The sequence below is a fragment of the Ochotona curzoniae genome, unplaced genomic scaffold (genome assembly GCF_017591425.1).
Source record: "Ochotona curzoniae isolate NIBS_2020 unplaced genomic scaffold, NIBS_Ocur_1.0 scaffold_4505, whole genome shotgun sequence".
In the NCBI taxonomy this organism is placed as follows: domain Eukaryota; kingdom Metazoa; phylum Chordata; class Mammalia; order Lagomorpha; family Ochotonidae; genus Ochotona; species Ochotona curzoniae.
The window spans coordinates 34,910,600-34,930,538 of NW_024467118.1; the positions used below are offsets into that span (position 1 = coordinate 34,910,600).

Below are 19,939 nucleotides of genomic sequence, written 5' to 3' on the forward strand. Positions count from 1 at the left end.
CATCGAGGGCTGCTCATTGGTGGAGCTCTGGCCGGAGACGGGGCTTGATTGGTGTAGTTCCCGGTCAGTCTCGGAGCGGTGGGGGAAGGGCCCCAGGCAGGCTGAGGCGCCTAGGGGCGGGGTGGGAAGGAGGACCGGCCAAGCCCGGGGTGTGGGACGGGGCGTGCGTGTGTGTGTGAGCGCGCGCGCGCGGGTGTGTGTGTGTGTGTGTGTGTGTGTGGTGTGTCCGCAAAAGAAGGAAGGTGGCGAAGGGAGGAGAGCCCGAGTGGGTGGAGGGAGGGGTCGGGCGGGAGGAGAAGAAGGTGGGAGGAGGACCGGGAGGGAGTGGGAGGGTGGCGGCTCCCTCAGGACCCGGCGGGGACTGCGCGATGAGGAGGGTGACCCTGTTCTTGAACGGCAGCCCCAAGAATGGAAAGGTAAGGGGGTCTGGAGGAGGCGCGGCGGGCCCGCTGTGGGGGCGAGAGCGGCCGATCCCCGACCGGGGGCAGGGCACTGGGGCGCAAGTTGGGCAGAGGGGCTGGGAGGTAAGAGGTGGGCGTGCGCCGGAGCTGAGGGGGCGCCCGGCAGGACAGTGCTGAGTCCTCGCCCTCCGCGGGGTGCTGTGCCCCAACCTGCACTTCAACTCCTCGGCTTGCCCTGGGCGCTGGCGTAGGTTCTCCAATCCAGGGTGTGGGTCGGGAGGGACGGAGGGCTCGGAGAGCGCCCCGGCCGAGGGTCCACTTCACACCAAGACCCGGCCCCTGCCCGAGCTGCGGGGGGCCACCCGCCAGCGGCCCCTTTGGGGCAGAGTGATGGTTTGCAGGAGAAAGGGGGACGTGGTCCCCTTGATCAGTTAAACAGCGTAAAACTCCCAGTGGAGACCTAAAATAGTCGAACACCAGGTCGAATAGATAATTTGCCAGCTTGGACCATTTTCTTGATGATTTTTCCTCCCTCTTTTTTAGGTGTCCCAATCCCCCCCAAACCCCGCCGCTGCCAAACTTCTGTGCTCCTTTTATAATGTCGGCTTATATTGGTTCTTTCGGGGACTGTGACCACAGAGCAAACTGGATTGACTTGACAGTAGCCCTGTCTGGGTTAGGCCTTGGTTGAGGGTGTGGTGCAAAAATATTTCTGCATGGCTGGAGCAAGCCAAAATGAATCCTGTTCCTTCTCGGCCTTTTGCCCCACCCATGAAAGTTGTTGGGCTTCTCTGGAAAATTCTGTCTGTGTTAAGACAGGCGTGCACTGTATGACTAAATGATCCCCAGAAATACCTCAGCCTTTACAATCGTAAACTAAAAGGTGGATTGGCCTCTTGCTCAGATCTGTCACAGTACTCTTGCTTCCTGCACCTTCTGGAAAAGTTGGACGTTTTTAAGTACCACTCTTACCCAATGGCATAAAGTTGGTTTTCCAACTACTCTGCAGTTTTGTGTAAACATACCCTGAAAATGTGAGCCACAAGTGTGGATTGCTGACGGGGATTGTGTGTTCGGGTCTCGGGGATTTAGTACTCAGACAAAAGCAGGAGTGGCAGTATTTCACGCTGTTGCATTTTTTGTGAGTACTGCCTTAAAAGCATGCCTCACAAAGTTAATATTATTTCTATTATTAGTTAATCCTTTTATAGTTATCAACTCTTCATACTCTACAACTTACATTGTTACTAGAAGAGAGTTCAAGGTTAAAACTATACAATGTCCTCTAAAACCTCAGTTGACCTTTTTATCCAACATCTTTGCTGGAGCATTCTAACAAAGACTAAATAGTTAGAACAAGTTGTAAATATTTAGCTATGTTCTAAAATGTCTTTAGAATATACCAAATGTCATCAATTTGGGACCTACTACAGTGGTCTTTTCCATATTACCTTTAATATGATTTTTAAAAACCTGTCTTTTAAAGCCATGCTTTTAAAAGCAATTTTATTATTTTGTTTGGTTTTGTTTTTCCAGCTGCACTAACTTTAAATAGGATAGAGTTGGGGGTTTAAATATTATTTCTTTTTGAAATATTTTGCTACAGAATCTCAGAAAGTTGGAAAAAAATATACTTGAAGTAATGAAAAAGAAATGTTTGGGTGCAAAGATCACACAGATCCAACTGGAGAACAGTAGTATGCATCTACATTTAAGAGAAACCCTGCCACAAATCTTGCTGCCTAGCTGGGGACAAACGCTGCCGAGTTATGTTTTCTCTGAGTTGATTAAAAAGGACAGGCATAATTACCCTTGACACACGCAGAGTGCAAGTAATATATAGCAACCCACAGTTATATATATATATAAACTGACCATATTTAGTCCAGGTTCACCTGATCACAGACAACATTGCTCATGTTGAGAACATGCTGAAATGGAATGCTACTCCAAAAAGATTTGATTTGCTGCATAAAGCACCTGCAGTGCCTCCTTGTTCACCCTCGGTTCTGTTTTTTGCTTCTTGGTCCTAAGAATCGTCTCTGCTCTTTGAAACACTCTGTTCTAGTTGACTTAGTAGTGGCCAGACTCTGCAAGCTGGGTCTTTACATCATGTGCTCACAGTGCATTTTTTTTGTACATAGCGTAAATGTACCTCGTGACTGTTTTTAACGTCAAAGAGAGGACTATGCATTTTAACAGATAGCATCCACAGGTTGTGGGAGATGATCCATTGGGATTGAGAAAGAAACATTATACCTTTATTTATGTTATTTATGTAAGAAATATATAAAGTGATAAGAAAATGTAGTTTTCTAATCTGGAAAGACACAGGTGCCTTCATCCACGAAGCACTCAACTGGTCTGTGCGAGAAGGGAGGGTCATCCCTGTGAACATGTTCCTAGGAGTGTCTGTCTCACTGATTGGTTCCTTTTAACATACTATATTTGGAAGCATGCAAGGACCACATTAAGATTCTTACCATCCAGCTTTAAACAAATTAACACTCACATAAATGCTGAGTGACAGGAAAGGATTCCTTCCAAGAAAGTGCTGATCGCAGACAATTCCCCCATCCCAAGCAAACAACAATAAATTGGCAGAGCTACAGCTGCTACTACAATGATAAGATTAAAAAAGAAATCTTGGATCTCAGAAGTGTGAAAGTACCACGTTGTAAAGAAGATGATTTGAAATTGTACAGAGTACCTTCTATTAACATTAACTGTCCTAAAGTGTATATTGTTCTTTGATGCTTTAACCCAATGAGGGTGAAGCATGCTAGTTGATAAGACATTTCAGAATGTTATAGCAGTACTTCACATTTTAATGATAAATATTTAGGGGTCTTTAATGGCCAACTCAAGTCAAGTTTGTGAAAGCCCTCACAATTTCCTGCGAAAAGTTGACTCTTTCCAAAAGTGGCATATACTTTATAAGTAAATATAGGAATATTTGAACGCGTGCCTAAAAATGCTTTACAGATGGGATAGGTAGTCAAAAATATTTGAGGACTATAATTGTAAATTAGAATAACTTCATTTGTTTGTATGTGTCCATTTCCCCCAAATGACACAGTTTTGCATGGACTTTTCATCCCTTCTCTTTGCCTCACAATTCCTGTTGTTGCTCTTTTTTTTTATATTCCCCCATAAGGGTTGGCATTACAGAAATCTAAATAAGTCCTCAGACATCTGAACGTCGAGGCAGCTTCTGAGCTCCCTGATGTCAATGTAAATTTCCCATACACAAGTCTTTCTTAAAACTTCAGAGTAATCATGAGCTATGCAAATACGGTCTTTTATATATCGTATTAACTGGTTCTACTAATGTTTACCAAGTGCCTTCTGAGTGTGAGGCACTATGCCAAACATCACAGACAAAGGAGGAATGGGAAACATTTTCATTCTGCACTAATGTTTATCCTCCTGATCCATGAAATAATGTTTTCTTCTGGCTTTGATAATTAGATCACAAATATGTTTCGGTTATGAGGTACCAGATTTGAACACATTTCATCAGTAGAGCAATAGAGATTAAATCTGCATCTTGTTTTTGTATAATAATACATCTTTATTATAGCAAATTTGGAAAACAAAATAAGATAAAATTAATAAATCAAGAAGCAGAACACATCTCATGATTTGATTGGATCATGGGGGTCGGAACCCCCATCATCAAATCCTGGCTTTTTAAGAGTCCGTGGACAGGTTTGTGTTTCACAATGCTCTGCCACCCAGAAAGCTATCACCAGGTGGGACCTCCGGATCTTGCATCTTCTAAACCCATTTCCTTGCAAAGTTGGTGAGCTCAAGTATTCCATGATAGTGATGACAAGCTAAGGCATTCTGTCACTGGTGAGCAGGGCTCCAACCCCTCTTCTCATTTACATGGCATCTGTATATAATGTCCTTGGGAAGTCAGCAGTTGGTGCATCATATGCAACTCCTTACCTGTGTTTTGTTCATGACTGCGAGGTCATAACTGATGGTGGTACAAGAGTGCACCTCAGCCACTGGGAACCCATAGTTAATGATGAGTAGAAATTCATGTACATATGGATTCTCAACCTCCAACTTAAGCAGCTATATATACCTTTATATATTCTAGATTGCGCTTTACTCAGGCCAGGGCAGATCAGGACATTGCTTCCAGCTCCATGGCATATTCACAATGTTAGATACTAAAGTCTGGCTTTTAGAAAACAAGTAGTTGTTGAAGAATTAATGAGATGGAAAGTTGAAACTTATGGTAGTTGATGTAGTAAATGATACAATACACAGCACTAAATTAATCCTATTCTAGAGGCAAATGCTTTTTATGACACAGAAATATAAGGCTGACATGTTAAGTTCTTAGGTACTTTGCTGAGTTGTCATCATGCTTTAACTCACTTCATCCTCATAATGACCCGGGGTAGGTGCTACTGTTTGTTTAAAGCAACAGGAGCATAAAGAGTTGCTTGCTCAGAATCTAGATTTCAGTGAAGGTCTATCTTACTTCAGAATGGGAACACTGTTTCACCTGTCTTAAGAGTGTATATTGCTCCAAGGTTCATTGGCTGACATAGTCAGAATCTCCATTCACCCAGATATTTGTTGTCAGTGAGATGAACTGCATTTCAGAACTATCTAATCCACTTAAACAGAACCCTTGGAGCATGCTCCACACTGGGGACCGTGGGATGACATCGGGTGGTCATTCTCAATCCCAGGGTACTGAGGTAGTGTGGAGGCTGGGTGCAGCTTCTCCCCTTCTCTCCACCCTTCCCCTAGATCCAGGAGGTAGAAAAAGAAAATTTGGAAACAATGGTCTCACCCATGTTTTCCTAATCCTTGGCCCTCCTATCCCTTATCAACTATGTAAACATCAGCAAAACTAAAATTTTAAAAATAAATAACCAAAAAAAGTTGTATATTTTTGCCGTCAGAGATTGTATATTTTTGTATAAGCAAAGATTGTATATTTTTGCTTAGCCTCTAGTTTTTTTATTTTTTCAGTATTAGTGCCTAAGTAAACACGTAAGTCCCATTAGGAATGACTTGGAATCATTGTAGAAAAGAATGGCTTTTCTACAATAAAGTTTTTTTTTTCTTAGAAGTTATTTTTTAAGCCCTCTGTAGTATGAAGATTTGTAATTTATGGATAATAAAATTCAATATATATTATATAAGTTATTCAAATTAATCTGGTGTGTTTGCAGGTGGTTGCTGTATATGGAACTTTGTCTGACTTGCTTTCTGTGGCCAGCAGTAAACTCGGCATAAAAGCCACCAGTGTGTATAATGGGAAAGGTGGACTGATTGATGATATTGCTTTGATCAGGTAACATTCACCTTTGTATAAGCTGTCCACACTGTACCCTCGACTCCCTGTGCTGTGTTGTTTCCCTTTAGCAGTGGTCTCATCATGATTAAGAAAAATCGATTTTGGCAAGTGAGCACTTAAATTTTTGTCTTTGAGATTTAAATCCTTTTGAGTTTGGCTATAACAATGAAGTAGAAAAGCTTTATTGCACTCTGGTATATTAATAGTTTCTCTGCTTAGTTCATACGTGGCTAAGAAAAATTCTTTTTAGCCCTAGAAGGTGGATCTGCAATTTTTTAACATTAAATTCTAATTGGCCTCTTATTTTCAACTGTTTAATGTTAAATGCATTTTCTAAGAATACTTTGAATGTTATAAACATTACAGAGATCTGTGCTCGTGAAAGCTTGCTAGTGTGGTATACCACCAATGAGTCACCAGTAATCTTTTTTGTTGTTTTTAATTATTTTAGGTATATTAGTCTCCATAAAATAAGTGTTTTTGTTTTCCTTACTTTAGCCTCACAAGGTTAGAGAGTTTTGGATTAGGAAGTGACTTAAAGAAGATAGTGAAGGGAGCACAAATTAAGTACTAACTGCATCATCTATGTTGTCATTGCTTTGCCTGAGTCATTTAATTAACAAAGAATGGGATTTTTTTTAATTGATGAAGATAATGATGCTCTGAATTACACCTGTGTACAAACTTTCACCTCTATTTGATTCTAGGTCAGAATGAGCTTCCCACATACAAACAAGGACACTGAGTAGCTGAGAAGTGATTTGCCCCAGTCATATAGATTAGTAGTTGATTTTTGGTAATAAAAAGAAAAGTTTTTAGTAGTAGTCTAAAACAGTTAACTGACATGGTAAACAAGTAGAAGATATTATAAGTTGCATTTCAAATCCAAATAAATGAGAATTTCATAATTCACCAATATCCATCTCCCAGCTTCTTTCAGTTCCTGTAATTGAGTAGTATTACTGAATGATCTACATCAGCTTAGTTTTCCACTTAGAAAACACAGATCTCCCTTCTAAGAAGAATTCAGTGTGTTCCTGCAAAGTCATAGGAAATAACACCTACAGTATGCAAAGTCATAACTGAAGCCTTCTGAGTTCTAAGATGTCTTCCTGCTTGATAGTTTCTGGTTCATAGTAGCTTCATTATTTACTGTCATGGTGGGAAGAGGTGGGGTAGGGGAGGAGGATACACTGATAACCCAGAATTGTCAATTATGCACAGTTATTTAGATGTGGTAACTGGTGGGTGTTTGGTGAATTAGCCTATCTGTAACAGAGTTACTTCAGATTCTTTGCATCCTGCATTTAATATGAAATTTTATTCTTTTAGGGCACAGAGAAGCTAATGATTTGGGAAAGAGCCTTAATCATTTATTTAAGGGAAGAAAATTAAAATATGAACTTTGATGAAAACAGGAAAATTGATTCTGGCTTTTCATTCTGTCCTTTGATCATATTAATACGACTCATCGTTCAACAAATAAAAGGACAAATTACCATGATTCATATAATGGGTTTTTGGTTTGTTGGTTTTTTTACATCAAAAACATTTTCATATGTAAGCTCTTACTTGAATTTAAGTCTGCAGACAGTAAAGTCACAGGTTAAGCAAAGCACTGGAAACTTAGCTTCCGTGTGGCAAAGTCTGTAGTCTCTATAATTTGAGGAATAGTTCCTATAATCAGCAGATTATGAATGTGATTTCTAGATTTTGATTTTGGCTTTTTTTAAATCTTGATTTCCCCAGGGATGATGATGTTTTGTTTGTATGTGAAGGAGAGCCATTTATTGGTAAGTGACGTCCTAAAAAAGTCAATTTTGTCTTCCAAAATAAAAAAGATGAAATGGCAGAGATTTTATAGGGACTTGTGAAGCTTAACACTTAAAATGCTATTGTGATTATATTCAGGTCTTCGTACTCTCTGATTCTGAACTGAGTGTGTGTTAGAGTCTACTGTAAATTTATATAATCATATTTCAATATAGATACCTCTCTTCTACATGCTTTTAAGAAGCTCTGATGTTAACTATGACATGATAGGGTAATTTTTATTTTAGAGACTACAGCTGTTTTGAAGTTTTCTCTTTGATAGCAATTTTCAAAATTTCTGAGTGTTATATCACATATTTATAAATGTCTATTATTTGCCTGAGAAGTGTTTGAAAATCTTCTACAGAGATCAAAACACATCAAATCACTCATGAAAAGACTTGGTGTCATCCACACCAATAGGAAAACACACATACTCCTCCTTGATTTGGAAAATATCTTTAACAGTTGTATAACTCAAAAATAAAAACCCGAGTCTTAAGGCAAAAAATACTTAAGGCAAGTATTTTTTAAATTAGGGTTTGGTTTATTTAAGGTTTATGCAATCACACCCCAAATATTTGCTTAGGCATTTTTAAAAGGCATTCCAGTGACTGAGCTTGGTGAATAGAGGTGATTGTCAGAACCTTTGTTCAGGCACTTGCCAACATAGACAAAGTGCATGTTTATCATTTGTGTTGAAAACTGAGAAAAATCTATTCTTTGTCTTTTTCATGCATCTCCCTCATAGAGTGGTCATGCAGTTGGCTCATTGCAAACTACAAAATAAAGATTATTAAAATGATAAGTCAATATCGGTTTTTTATTTGCTTATTATTATAAATTGTGCATTTACTGACACTCAGATTGTTTTAGCCAATAGCAATAGACCACTTCAAGTCCTTTTAAAACTATCACCTTAGTGTTTTACAGTTACTTTTTTTTTTAAAAAATGTATTCATTTTGAGAGGCAGATTTACAGAAAAAGTTAAAGTGAAAGAGAGATCTGCCATCCACTGATTCGCTCCCCAAATAGCCGCAACAGCCAGAGTTGAGCTGATCTGAAGCCAGGAGTTTGTTCCAGGTCTCTCATGTGAGTACAGGAACCAAAGGACCTGAGCCATGCTCCACTGATTTCCCAGGTCATGTGTAGTGAGCTGGATAGGAACTGGAGCAGCCAGGTCAAACTGACGTCCATAAGGAATGCTGGCACTGCAGGTGGAGACTTAGATTGACAAGACTGCCAGCTTTGGGGGGGAAAAAAGGTATTTATCCCTGTATCAGATCTACATCAGTGTTCAGTGTGGTCAGCATCACTTCAAGACATGATATGGGTGCTAGGCAGGTTCTTTGCTACTGGATTCATAATTCTTACTGGGTCCTTCTAGGGGTAAAATTGGAAATCTGTATCTAACTAGAGATAAAATTGATTTATAATATTCCTGCTTGATAGTGTAGGCTATATATGATTTAGGTAGATATAATAACTCATGAACTATATTCACAATTATAGTGTTTTTATTTAACCTCATCTGCCTTATTTCTTCTTCCTTTTATATCAATAATCTTGATTTTTGGACAGAGAGAATGATAGAACTATACCAAATAATTGCTCATTTACTTCAACTCACACAAAATAATGCATAAAAGTGTGAGAGTGATAATCCTAATATTTTCAGTCCTAGTATCGTTAATGAAAGCAATTAGATTCTTTTGCCCATACTCATTTCTTTTGACAATATAATTGTATTATTTATCATAAGAATATGTAAGCATCAAAGTACTGTACTTTCCCCCTAAAAGATCCTCATATGTTTTTACTTTTTCTCAAGGATACAAAGAATCTTTAAAAGGTTCGTAGAAAATGTGTGTCTCTTAATGTTCCACAAACTTTTTGAAGTGTTATATTGAATGCTTACCTTTTGTTGTGTCCAGTTTTCATCTAAAACATTTTCTCTGATGCATTACTTACAAAGAACCTGTCAGGAAAGTATTCTCTGGCATCTTGCACATTTTAGCAGTTGTGTGGCTCAGTACTTGAAAATCCTTTCCCGGCCTGACACAAATTATGTTTCAAGAATTATACTATTACCAAATTTACAGAATTCCACATCTTAGTTTTTCTTTTCCTACATGTTGCCTCTAGATCCTCAGACCGATTCTAGACCAGCTGAAGGGCTGTTAGGATCCCACACAGACTGGCTAACGTTAAATGTCGGAGGGCGGTACTTTACAACTACACGGTAGGTGTGTTTGTGTGTATGTGTGCGTGCATGTAAAAGCGGTACTGTGCATATCCATTTGTTACATTTCAATTTGCTGATTTCCTTAAGATATTCAGATGCTGCTTAAATGTAATATATAATCTGAACCATTTTGAGAAAAAATTTTTAAGTTATCTATAAAGGCTTAAAAGTGTGAATTCAATGTTTTAGAACACGCTTTTCAGAAATTGAATAATATACATAATACAAGTAAAAACTAACATCCTGAAATTTTTAGAAATTATAGTTTACACTAAAGAAATCAGAAAGTATAAGTTCAGATGGTAACTGGTAAACTCTAATAGCTTACCAGAACGATAGGTCGGTAGTTACAGTGAAAGAAACTAATATTTACAGTAGAAGAAACTAAAATAATTTTTAAATCAAAGGTAGTACCAGATTGGAAGGGATCTTCTTAAATGGCAACTTACTGCACGTCTGTTTCCCAGCATCTCCTACCCGGTTGTAGCATGCAGCTTTTTGAGAGAGCACCTGAGATTGAATGAATATACTCTTGAGTTAAATATGTTTGTTTATAAAGACAAATGGAGAAATCAAATTTTTTCCCTGAATTCTTAGGAGCACTTTAGTGAATAAAGAACCTGACAGTATGCTGGCCCACATGTTCAAGGACAAAGGTGAGCCTAAGTCATTGTCTTCACATTTTGTGTGGTATATTTGTACCTATGTTGACTTTGTAATTCATGATCTTTTGTACTTTTCAGTGATGCCAATAATTTTTCCTAGAGTAAAATTTGCTGACATGTAATTTATCTTCCACCAATTTCTCCCTTATCCTGAACATACAGGTGTTTGGGGAAATAAGCAGGATCATAGAGGGGCTTTCTTAATTGACCGAAGTCCTGAGTACTTTGAACCTATTTTGAACTACTTGCGTCATGGGCAGCTCATTGTAAATGATGGTATTAATTTGCTGGGTGAGTTTTCAACATAATTCTTCACATTTTTTTTAAGTTTAAGGTTTTTGTTTAACTTAGCAGTGAATATTCTCAGGGAGTAAAAGTGTATCTTCCATTTTTAAAAAGGAACTGCTTATATATATGTATATATATATAAGTGTGTGTGTATATATATATATACTTATGTAGGTTCAGAAATAGATATTGGTACAGGTATCTATTATCTTTTAGAGATATGAATGTGTGTACAACATTTTTCTGTCTTTCTGTGTAGTATTTATGTGCCTAACTCACTAATTTTAATTTTAGATTCTATCACAGAGATAGGAAGGCTTTAAGGAATTTGTTAAATGTTGAATTGTGACTCTGACTTAACTTGCAGTTACAGACCTAATGGTTATATTGAGAAGGAGGGTGGTCAAGAGGGAAAGCCATGCTTTGGATTTATAGAATCATATTAGAGTTTCAGTTCTACAGTTGACTAGAAAGTGTTTCTGAGGCCCCTTTGAAAAATGAAGTGTAAAAAATTCTCCGTTGGGCCAGTGTTGTGGTGGAGTCAGGTAAACTACTGTTTGCAACTCCAGCATCCTTTGCTACATTTCCAGTTTAAGTCCTGGCTATTCAGCTTCTAATCCAGCTCTCTGTTAAAGTATTTTAGGAGGCAACAGAAGATACACTGGGGCCTCTTTGGGAGATTGGGTTGTCATTCTGGATTCTAGAATTCTGTCCAGCCCAGCCCTGGTTGTTATGAGCCTTTGGGGAGTGGATGAGATGAAGATCTGTCTCTCGCTCTGCTTTTCAAGTAATGAACCATCAAAAATAATAAAAAGTAAAAATGCTTTCATCACTACCTGTTTCACAAGATTTTGTGAGGGTTTTCGGGAAAATGTAAGCTAAAGCCTTCATAAAGCAGTAGTTAAATATTAAAAAGCTATGGCGGGGGAGGGGCAGACTGGTGCAGTTGTACAGCAAGTTAAACCTCAGTCTGCAGTGCTGTCATCCCATATAGACACCTGTTGATGTCTCAGCTGCTCCACTTCTGCCTACCTCCCTGCTCATGGCCTTTGAAAGCAGTGGAAAACGGTAGATGAGCCAAAGACTGCCACTCTTTACACCTCTGCACATGCTAACATCAGACCAAGTTTAGTCCCCTGGATCCTCGGAGCTGCTGCTGCTTTTTTTTTTTTTTTTTTTTTTAAGAATAATTTTTATTTGAAAGTTGAATTTTACAGAAAGGTCTTCCATCCACTGGCTTACTCCCTAAATGGCCACAACAGCTGGAGCTGAGCTTATCCAAAGCCAAGTGCCAGCAGCTTACACCAGGTCTCCCACACAGGGAGGGGAACCGTTTTCCTTGAGTTTGCAGTTCTGTCTCTCCTGGGGATGACAAGGACCCAGGTATTTGAAGCCTCACCTGATACTTCCCACAGTGAGCATTATCAGGAATCTAGGACCAGAGCAAAGTCCCCAGGACCAAAACAAGCTGCTGTGAAAGGAAAAGGCGGAGGCCAGAAGGCCAGGAGGAGCCCGGGGATGAGCTGGTACCATCTGCACTGGCAGGTGTGCCAGAGGAGCTCCCTTAAGAGAATGTTGTTTCACAAGAGGATTATTGCAAGTACAGTTTGATTTTTGCAGCAAGGATCATATCTTTCCCAAATAACTGCTGTGGCTTTCTGTATATCTGGTGACACTAGCTTAAAACTGTTTAAAGGGAAGTCTTTTCCATTTTTGTAATTCTTAAATCCAGAATGGTTCCTTGCCTAATAAACTCAGCAAATTGAGTAACTGAAGTTTTCATTTGAAGAGTAATGGGTGCCAAATCAATTTCTGCATACTCTTATGATGTTTATTCACAGATAGAAAATATAAACATATCAATTAACGTGAAGAATGCATGGTAGTTGTTTTTTACCAAGCTTTAAAAAAATTCAGTCAAGGAAACTGTACATGAAATTCCTTTTATAACTTAAAAACATTTTTAAAATATTTATTTTTGAGTGGAAAAGTTTCTAAATTACATTTTGGCTTTTTTTGTAAGGCCAGCTTAAATTTTGGTTCATTTCTATCATTTTCTGATTAAGTAAAAGATACTTGTAGCAAACCTAATCAGATTTGCTCCATTAAAAAGTAAATGTTAATTGAGAAATCTAATCATTTTATTAGTTCACAAAATAACACTGAATTGGTTGTCTTAGAAATATGTGGGTTAAGATTTTTCAATGCTTTGTGTAAGATAATTACCAGTAATAATTTTGTGATATGGAAGGTAGTCTCATTTATTACTTTTCTGGTTTTTCTTGTACAGGAAAACCTGTAACAAACATTTTATCAGTATCCTATGTGTAAATCTGAACATTAGTTGCTTTCTTCCATATTGACTGCCCACATTCCATCATGAGAATTTAACATAAACATTTGTACAAGTATCACAATGCATAATTCTCTGTGAAAGCCAAATCACTTTTATTCTGATAGGTGTGTTGGAAGAAGCCAGGTTTTTTGGAATTGATTCACTGATTGAGCACCTGGAAGTAGCAATAAAGGTAAGGTTGTTTTGAACCAGTATGATACTTTTTGTACTTTATTTCTCAAAATGACCCACTAATAATTTCTTACTATCTTTTTTTTGTTTTTTTTAAGAATTCTCAACCACCAGAGGATCATTCACCAATATCCCGAAAAGAATTTGTCCGGTTCCTGCTAGCAACTCCTACCAAATCAGAACTGCGTTGCCAGGTAATTACAGCACATTGTTACTCAGTTGTTTGTGCCAGCAGATGTATAAACAAAGCTTTATATTCTTCTAGGGGCTGAACTTGCTTTACCTGTTTCATACAAGGTACAGTTTAACTGTGGGTCGAAGCTTCGGTTTAGTCCTGAAATGATTAACCGAAGAGATGCAGCTGCCTTTCTTACTGCTCAGCTGTGCTTTCTGTAGCAGGTTCTGAGTAATGCACGGAAATTGCAGCTATAAAGAAAGGTTAGTAAAGTGTCTGCACAGTCGCCAGGCATGGTTAGTCAATAGCAGCCACTTTTGTATTTTTGTGCATTAAAGCCTTGTAAATTTGAAAAAAGTACCATTTCTTAATAAAATTTACTAAATTTACTAAAACAGTAAATACATATCAGCAGGTATATGAAAGAGATCTCTCTTTAGAAACTTAGAATAGCCCTACTGTAGTGTAATATACAGTTTTTTTAAAGAGGAATCCATGAGAGAAACTTCATGTATCTAATTTCCATTTGATCATATTCTGTAATAAACCTCCAGAGTCTGAACTGCCAGTTGCTTCCAAAAACTTGGTGGGTAACTATAGCAGTTGAATTCAGTAGAAGCAGATGGTTTCAACATGTGGTCATTTGTGTTTTTTATTTCAGGGTTTAAACTTCAGTGGTGCTGATCTTTCACGTTTGGACCTTCGATATATTAACTTCAAAATGGCCAACTTAAGCCGCTGCAACCTTGCACATGCAAATCTTTGCTGTGCAAATCTTGAGCGAGCTGATCTTTCTGGATCAGTGCTTGACGTAAGAAAAATAAAATTTTGAAGGCATTAAGTAGTCTTAGAGCAGGAATGATATCAGTCTCATACAGCTTTTAATTGAAAATAGATCATTTGCTCTGTTGGTAATAAAATGAGGGGCTCTGAAAATGAAATGAGTTGGTTTTACAACTTTGATATCTTTCATTAAGCATAGACCTGCCAGGTTTAAACTAATAAGAGATTTAATCATGAAATCCAGGACTCGGATTTTCTGTGAATTATAACAATACAGCTGAAAAGGACCTTTAAAATTTTCTATTCAGCCTCATTTTGAACGTGGGAAAATGTAATGGCGTAGAGATACCTGGGAGAGATATTTTGAAATAAACATGGATGCATCTCAGTGATGCTTTTCCTTTTTCTACATGTTTGTCAAAATGGCTGTGTATGCAAATACAAACTTTTTTTTGTATATGTGTGGATATTTATACAATAATTACCTGTGTGAATTTGGAGTTGGCAGATAAATGTAGATACAATAGTGAAACCTAAAAATTTTGTTTCTTAATCCCTAAATCCATATGTGTATGTCTTTTCACATTTTTTTAAGAATTGTTTTATTTGAAAGGCAAAATTACAGGGAGGTGGTGAGAGAGAGATCTCCATCAGCCAGGATCTGAGCTGGCACCCATGTGTCTACCTTTTGAATTAAGAATACTTAATAGAACATCCTGCTTTTGATAGTCATCTATTTAAATATAATTTTGGTTATATTCCTTAAAAATCTATCTTTCTGTAAAATTTTATTTTATAGAAAGCTGGTCTAGTATACATTTGAATAACTTTCATACTATGATGAACTGTCAACACAAAATAGAAGACTAAAAACACAAAAAAAAAGTTTTGAAGGACTTAGATTTTTCTTAAAATAGTTAAATACTGAGAGGCAACTCAGGTTTGTTAAAGACAAAAAGCCTGGATCATTTAATGCAATCAATCTTGAGTTGTGTTTAGGTACAATATTACTGTGAATGTAAGTCATCATTTTCTTCTCTGTAATATGGGACTCTTAGTACTTCTCCTGTCTGTATGATAAACCAATGAGAAGGCCAAATATATATGTGTATGTATGTACATAAGTATTTGATCAACTGAAGTGGTGTTTTATCATACTGATAAAATGGCTTATGTTGAAAGCCATTGTCCAGAGTGTATAAGGTATATTGAGGAAAAACTAATTTCTAATTGTCATTTGCACTTGAAGGCAGCTGCTGATGAGTAGTAATTTGTGCTGTAGTCTACGAGGTGTGTGGTGCCTTCTGCACCCACTAGGACACACAAAGCATGCTGGTCTTGAGCTCCTCATCCAGTTTGTGGAGTTGCTGCTCTCCCTTAGGAGCTCTGAAACATCGCCATTGGAAGCCTCCAGTCGGCTATGACTGAAACGATGTCAGCTGCTGAAACTGTTGAGCAGCCCCAGCCTGTAAAGTGTTTCTCTTTACAAGTATGCCTTCCTTTACTGACTTTGCCTAGCATGTGGAAGCTGATACAGTGATTCAGCTTTTGCTTCTTAACTGAATTGCAAGTCCAAGAGCTATGGAACAATTTTCCTAGAAATTGTTGAAAACTGGAATGGTTATTTAGTATAACCTGTTGTTCCACATTTTGAAAATATTAAACCTAGAGGCTTCTGCAATACCAAAAGGCTGCTTTTTATGCAGAGTTGAAACTAGACCCAAAAATCTGTATTTTATTTTTAATGATTTTTCCACTCAAAATGTCAAACATACATAGAAATAAAATAGTCATGAAGCCCTCTCATACCTCATTACTAAGCTCTGACAACACATAGTTTGTTTGGTCCATATCTTGTCACAGGTTGTTAAAGCAATTGATTATTTTATCTGTAAATATTTTTTTATTTGTGTCATAAAGGTGAGGGCCGCTTAAAAAGTATAATCTTTTTATGAACAGGTCGGTGTAATTTCATGAGGGCAACACCATTCAAAAACCTTAAAATGTTACAGTAAAATAGAGGCAAGCAATTGACAGGCTAGACAGTATTTTAATAAGGCAAAATAAGTATATTAATGTCATAAATTAACACTCATTTCTAGGAAGAAATAACCTATCTTAACGTAGTTTTGAAAAATGGGGAAGAAGAATACCGACTAGCATAAAATATGAGAAATTGCAAGGTGCAACTAACCATATAAACAAAGAATATATTAAAAAAAAATACCTTCTCCTAGGTTTCAATCTAAACATTTTATGTTCCATGTGAACTGGGCATGCTATTACTTTGGCATTTGTTTTTTGTTGTTGTTTTTTTGGTGTGTGTGTGTTTTAACATAGTTCTATAAAAGAGCTCTTTCTGTAAAATATTCACAGTTCTTATTAGAGTCAATTATTAGTCTTTTTAAAAAAAAATCATTGACTGCAAGTATTTTTAATTGAGGTTATCCTCCCTCTCAATCTTTAACTGTTTCAGCCAATTCTTGAGAAAATTGTGACCCCTAAAGCCAAAACTTCTCTCTTTGCAGTGTGCAAATCTCCAGGGAGTTAAGATGCTCTGTTCTAATGCAGAAGGAGCATCCCTGAAACTGTGTAATTTTGAGGATCCGTCTGGTCTTAAAGCTAATTTAGAAGGTGAGATCCCCCTCTGTGAATACATGTCCTTTGGTAAAACCAGATCATAATGTTAAAATCTCAGCAATGTGACTGTGAAGAGTAAAACAGGGCAGCTGTAAGAACATAGAGTAAGATGCTTCCACTTGCCTCATTCAAATAGTAATCAGAACTAAGAATTCAAGAAATCAAACTTTGAAAATTTGATGGAGCTTGAGTTGAAGAATTGAATGTCTATATCTTAAACTTTGGAGAGCAGATATTCTCATATTGATTAAAAGGAAAAATTTCAGTTTGCACAAAACCAGAAAGGAGTTCTTTGTGTCATATTTTAACATTTTATTAACTCATTACATTGTTATACCTATGAATTGGTCACTTTGTTGTATGTTTTTTGAGACATAGTGCTTATCTTCATTGCTATAAACTTAAATGGGCTTTAGAAGTACTGACTCATAAGGTAATTGATTCCTCCACTCAAAAGTATTGATGAAAACATTCTAATGATTGCATAATCAAACCATTTCCTAATATTGAGTTCTTTATCTGTAAGTTGGTTGAGAGACTTAGATTTCCAAAAGTTAAAGAAGACCTGCATTAAGTCATCTTTCAATTTGTTGAAAGCAGATAATATTTTTCAGTTAAACTATTCCCAAAATGTGTTTGCTATAGGTGCTAACCTGAAAGGTGTGGACATGGAAGGAAGTCAAATGACAGGAATTAACCTGAGAGTTGCCACTTTAAAAAATGCCAAGTTGAAGAACTGCAACCTCCGAGGAGCAACTCTGGCAGGAACTGACTTAGAGGTGAGTTCCCAACAATGAAAGCTTCTGGTTCGGTGAAAAGTCCTGAGTATCTAATGCAAAAACTATGGGAATCATAATGAAGTTGGATGATAAAACTGCCAGGTAACATGCCAGCAGCTACAGGGCTATTCTCCTTTCAGTTGCTTATTTAAACTGATTGGCATTCTAGAGCAGGATTCGGGTGCCCAAATCACAGATACCAATCCTGAATTTGATTTAATTTCTATGTTTTTTTTTGGGGGGGGAGGCTGGTGGTCTTTCTCAGAATTACATAACATTGTTCTTAATCTGTCTTGCAGAATTGTGACCTGTCTGGGTGCGACCTTCAAGAAGCCAACCTGCGAGGCTCCAACGTGAAGGGAGCCATATTCGAGGAGATGCTGACACCACTACACATGTCACAGAGTGTTAGATGAGAAATCTGAGGGAATGCGGGAAGATGTCCTAGATGGAAAATGTTTTTCTTATCATTTTTATTTCTCCACCCACTCAGCTGTCTAGAAGAAATAGCACTGTAAAGGAATGTTAAAACCATTTTAATGGTTGTGCTTGTTCTCAGCGGTGCATAAAGGGAAAAAATGGACTCTTTTGCCACATTCTGATTGAACAGAAAAGCACTCCTTTAATAGAAGTAGGAAAATTAGATTGCATTGCTGCCTTTTGAGTGCGATGGGAAAGCTGCCTGGCTGTATGACCAGGAATAGTGTCTATTATATTTGCTTTTAAACAGGCATGGTGTGGAAATGCCATCTTGATTTGAGATGCATTTGAGGATTTTAATTTATGAAAAGCACAACATATGCAATTATATTTATTGAATACGTAGATGCAGTATGGATATTTAAATTGTTAAACTTTATGAAAACTTTGAAAAGGTTGTTCAGGTTTATAAATAGCTTTAGTGATGCCTCCCTCTTTTAAATACTTGTCACAGCATATGAATATGGTGAGATCAGATTGCCTAAGGCTTTCTCTTTTCAGGTTCATTTTTATGATGTTTACTTTCTGGAACAAAATATTAGCTAAATTAAAGGTATATCCCATTCTTACTGGTTGAGACAATGAAAGGAAAGATGCCATTGTGCATCGTTAGCATTCTGAAGGTATACTGGGATTCCCCAGATGAAGAAAGTATTGTTGGCCTCAGCTTTGAAATAAGCATTCCTCGGGATTTCATCCCAGGCAGGTTCCATTCAACACTACGCCGTGCAGCCCCAGTTACACAACTGGTCTGCTAGTTTCACAGTCAACACAGAGGAAGATACTTCAAAGCTAAAAAGCCAAGATGCATCATTAATATTCATTTAATTCAAATAGAAAATAGTTTAAACAGAATCAGCTTAGTACTAGGTGGTAATTCTAAATATACTACAATCAAAGCTATAAGATGTGAACGGATATTGCAAAGTCACCTTTGAGCAGGCAGAAGCCTGAAGTCAGCGGTAGGGAATGCAGTTTTCTAAACTATGAGCTGCATTACAGCTGCTGCTCCAAATTTAATCGTTGAAAGTAAAGGTGTTTCGCTGGCCCATAATGTAATACTAGTGACTCCAGTGAGCACCTGTGGTTGTTTTACTTAAGTTTTATGGTTTTTTTTAAAATAAATTTTAGACCTGTTTTTTAATCATTCTCTGCAACAACAGAAATGGGGACTGTACCTGCCCACCAATAACGTTATATCCTTAGGTCTGCCCCAAGAGTAGGAATACAGCTGGATCCAAATGGGCTCTGAAATCTACAGACTTATCACCTGGAGGCAATGGATCATTAAAAACCACTTTTGTCTCCTTTGGGAGAATGACATATCTTTAGTATTTGAGTAGCTTATTCTTCTATATCTACATATGCAAAGCTTTCCTGAACAGTAAAGGGTACATATGCATAGTGGGAGGAAATCAGACCTTTACCAGGGAAGGAAAGCAACTTTAGAAATGAAATATTTTCTTTGCTTTATTATTTTTACCAAGACAGAGAAGTATTGTATTGAGAGATATCTATTTTCATAATCAGTATGTGCCTAAATTATATTTAAATCATTTTACTCAGTACTATATTTTCAATAATTATAGAATGTGTTGTTCATTCATTTAAGGGTACCTCTGTAGACAAACGTAAAACTGCACAAGTGCACAAGGAGCTGAAAGATCTACACACAGTGTGCTTAGAAACTGCAGACGTTGGAGTTAATGTATACTACATTAATAAACAATATGAAATGTTGAAAAAAGTTTCTTCTCTTCCTTTTGAAAATCAGCACATTATGTGTCTTTGAATTCATTTCTAAAATATGTGTT

At 37.4% G+C, this 19,939-nt stretch overlaps 1 protein-coding gene across 3 annotated transcripts; it reads left to right on the forward strand.

Annotated features, from left to right (window-relative positions):
* The first annotated feature begins 192 nt into the window (after window positions 1–192).
* On the forward strand, window positions 193–19,872 carry KCTD9 (potassium channel tetramerization domain containing 9). 3 transcript variants are annotated; one of them, XM_040965815.1, is made up of 13 exons: window positions 272–416; window positions 5,606–5,727; window positions 7,480–7,523; window positions 9,375–9,395; window positions 9,689–9,785; window positions 10,386–10,444; window positions 10,616–10,744; window positions 13,202–13,269; window positions 13,367–13,462; window positions 14,105–14,254; window positions 16,755–16,860; window positions 17,512–17,645; window positions 17,945–19,872. In XM_040965815.1, exons 1-13 carry the CDS (start codon window positions 369–371, stop codon window positions 18,059–18,061), a joined length of 1,191 nt encoding a protein of 396 aa, XP_040821749.1. In that variant the 5' UTR covers window positions 272–368; the 3' UTR covers window positions 18,062–19,872. The 3 variants fall into 3 exon arrangements, with proteins under 3 accessions (XP_040821751.1, XP_040821749.1, XP_040821750.1); XM_040965816.1 differs by lacking the exon at window positions 9,375–9,395 and having other exon boundaries at window positions 282–416; XM_040965817.1 differs by lacking the exons at window positions 9,375–9,395; window positions 14,105–14,254 and having other exon boundaries at window positions 193–416.
* Window positions 19,873–19,939: the final 67 nt, after the last annotated feature.

Excerpts from the sequence above, each read along its gene's own strand:
- KCTD9 (XM_040965815.1), top strand. The coding sequence starts at position 369 with ATGAGGAGGGTGACCCTGTTCTTGAACGGCAGCCCCAAGAATGGAAAG. Across the intron at positions 5,728-7,479 it reads GATGATATTGCTTTGATCAG|GGATGATGATGTTTTGTTTG; the intron begins GTAACATTCACC and ends TGATTTCCCCAG. Across the intron at positions 13,463-14,104 it reads AATCAGAACTGCGTTGCCAG|GGTTTAAACTTCAGTGGTGC; the intron begins GTAATTACAGCA and ends TTTTTATTTCAG.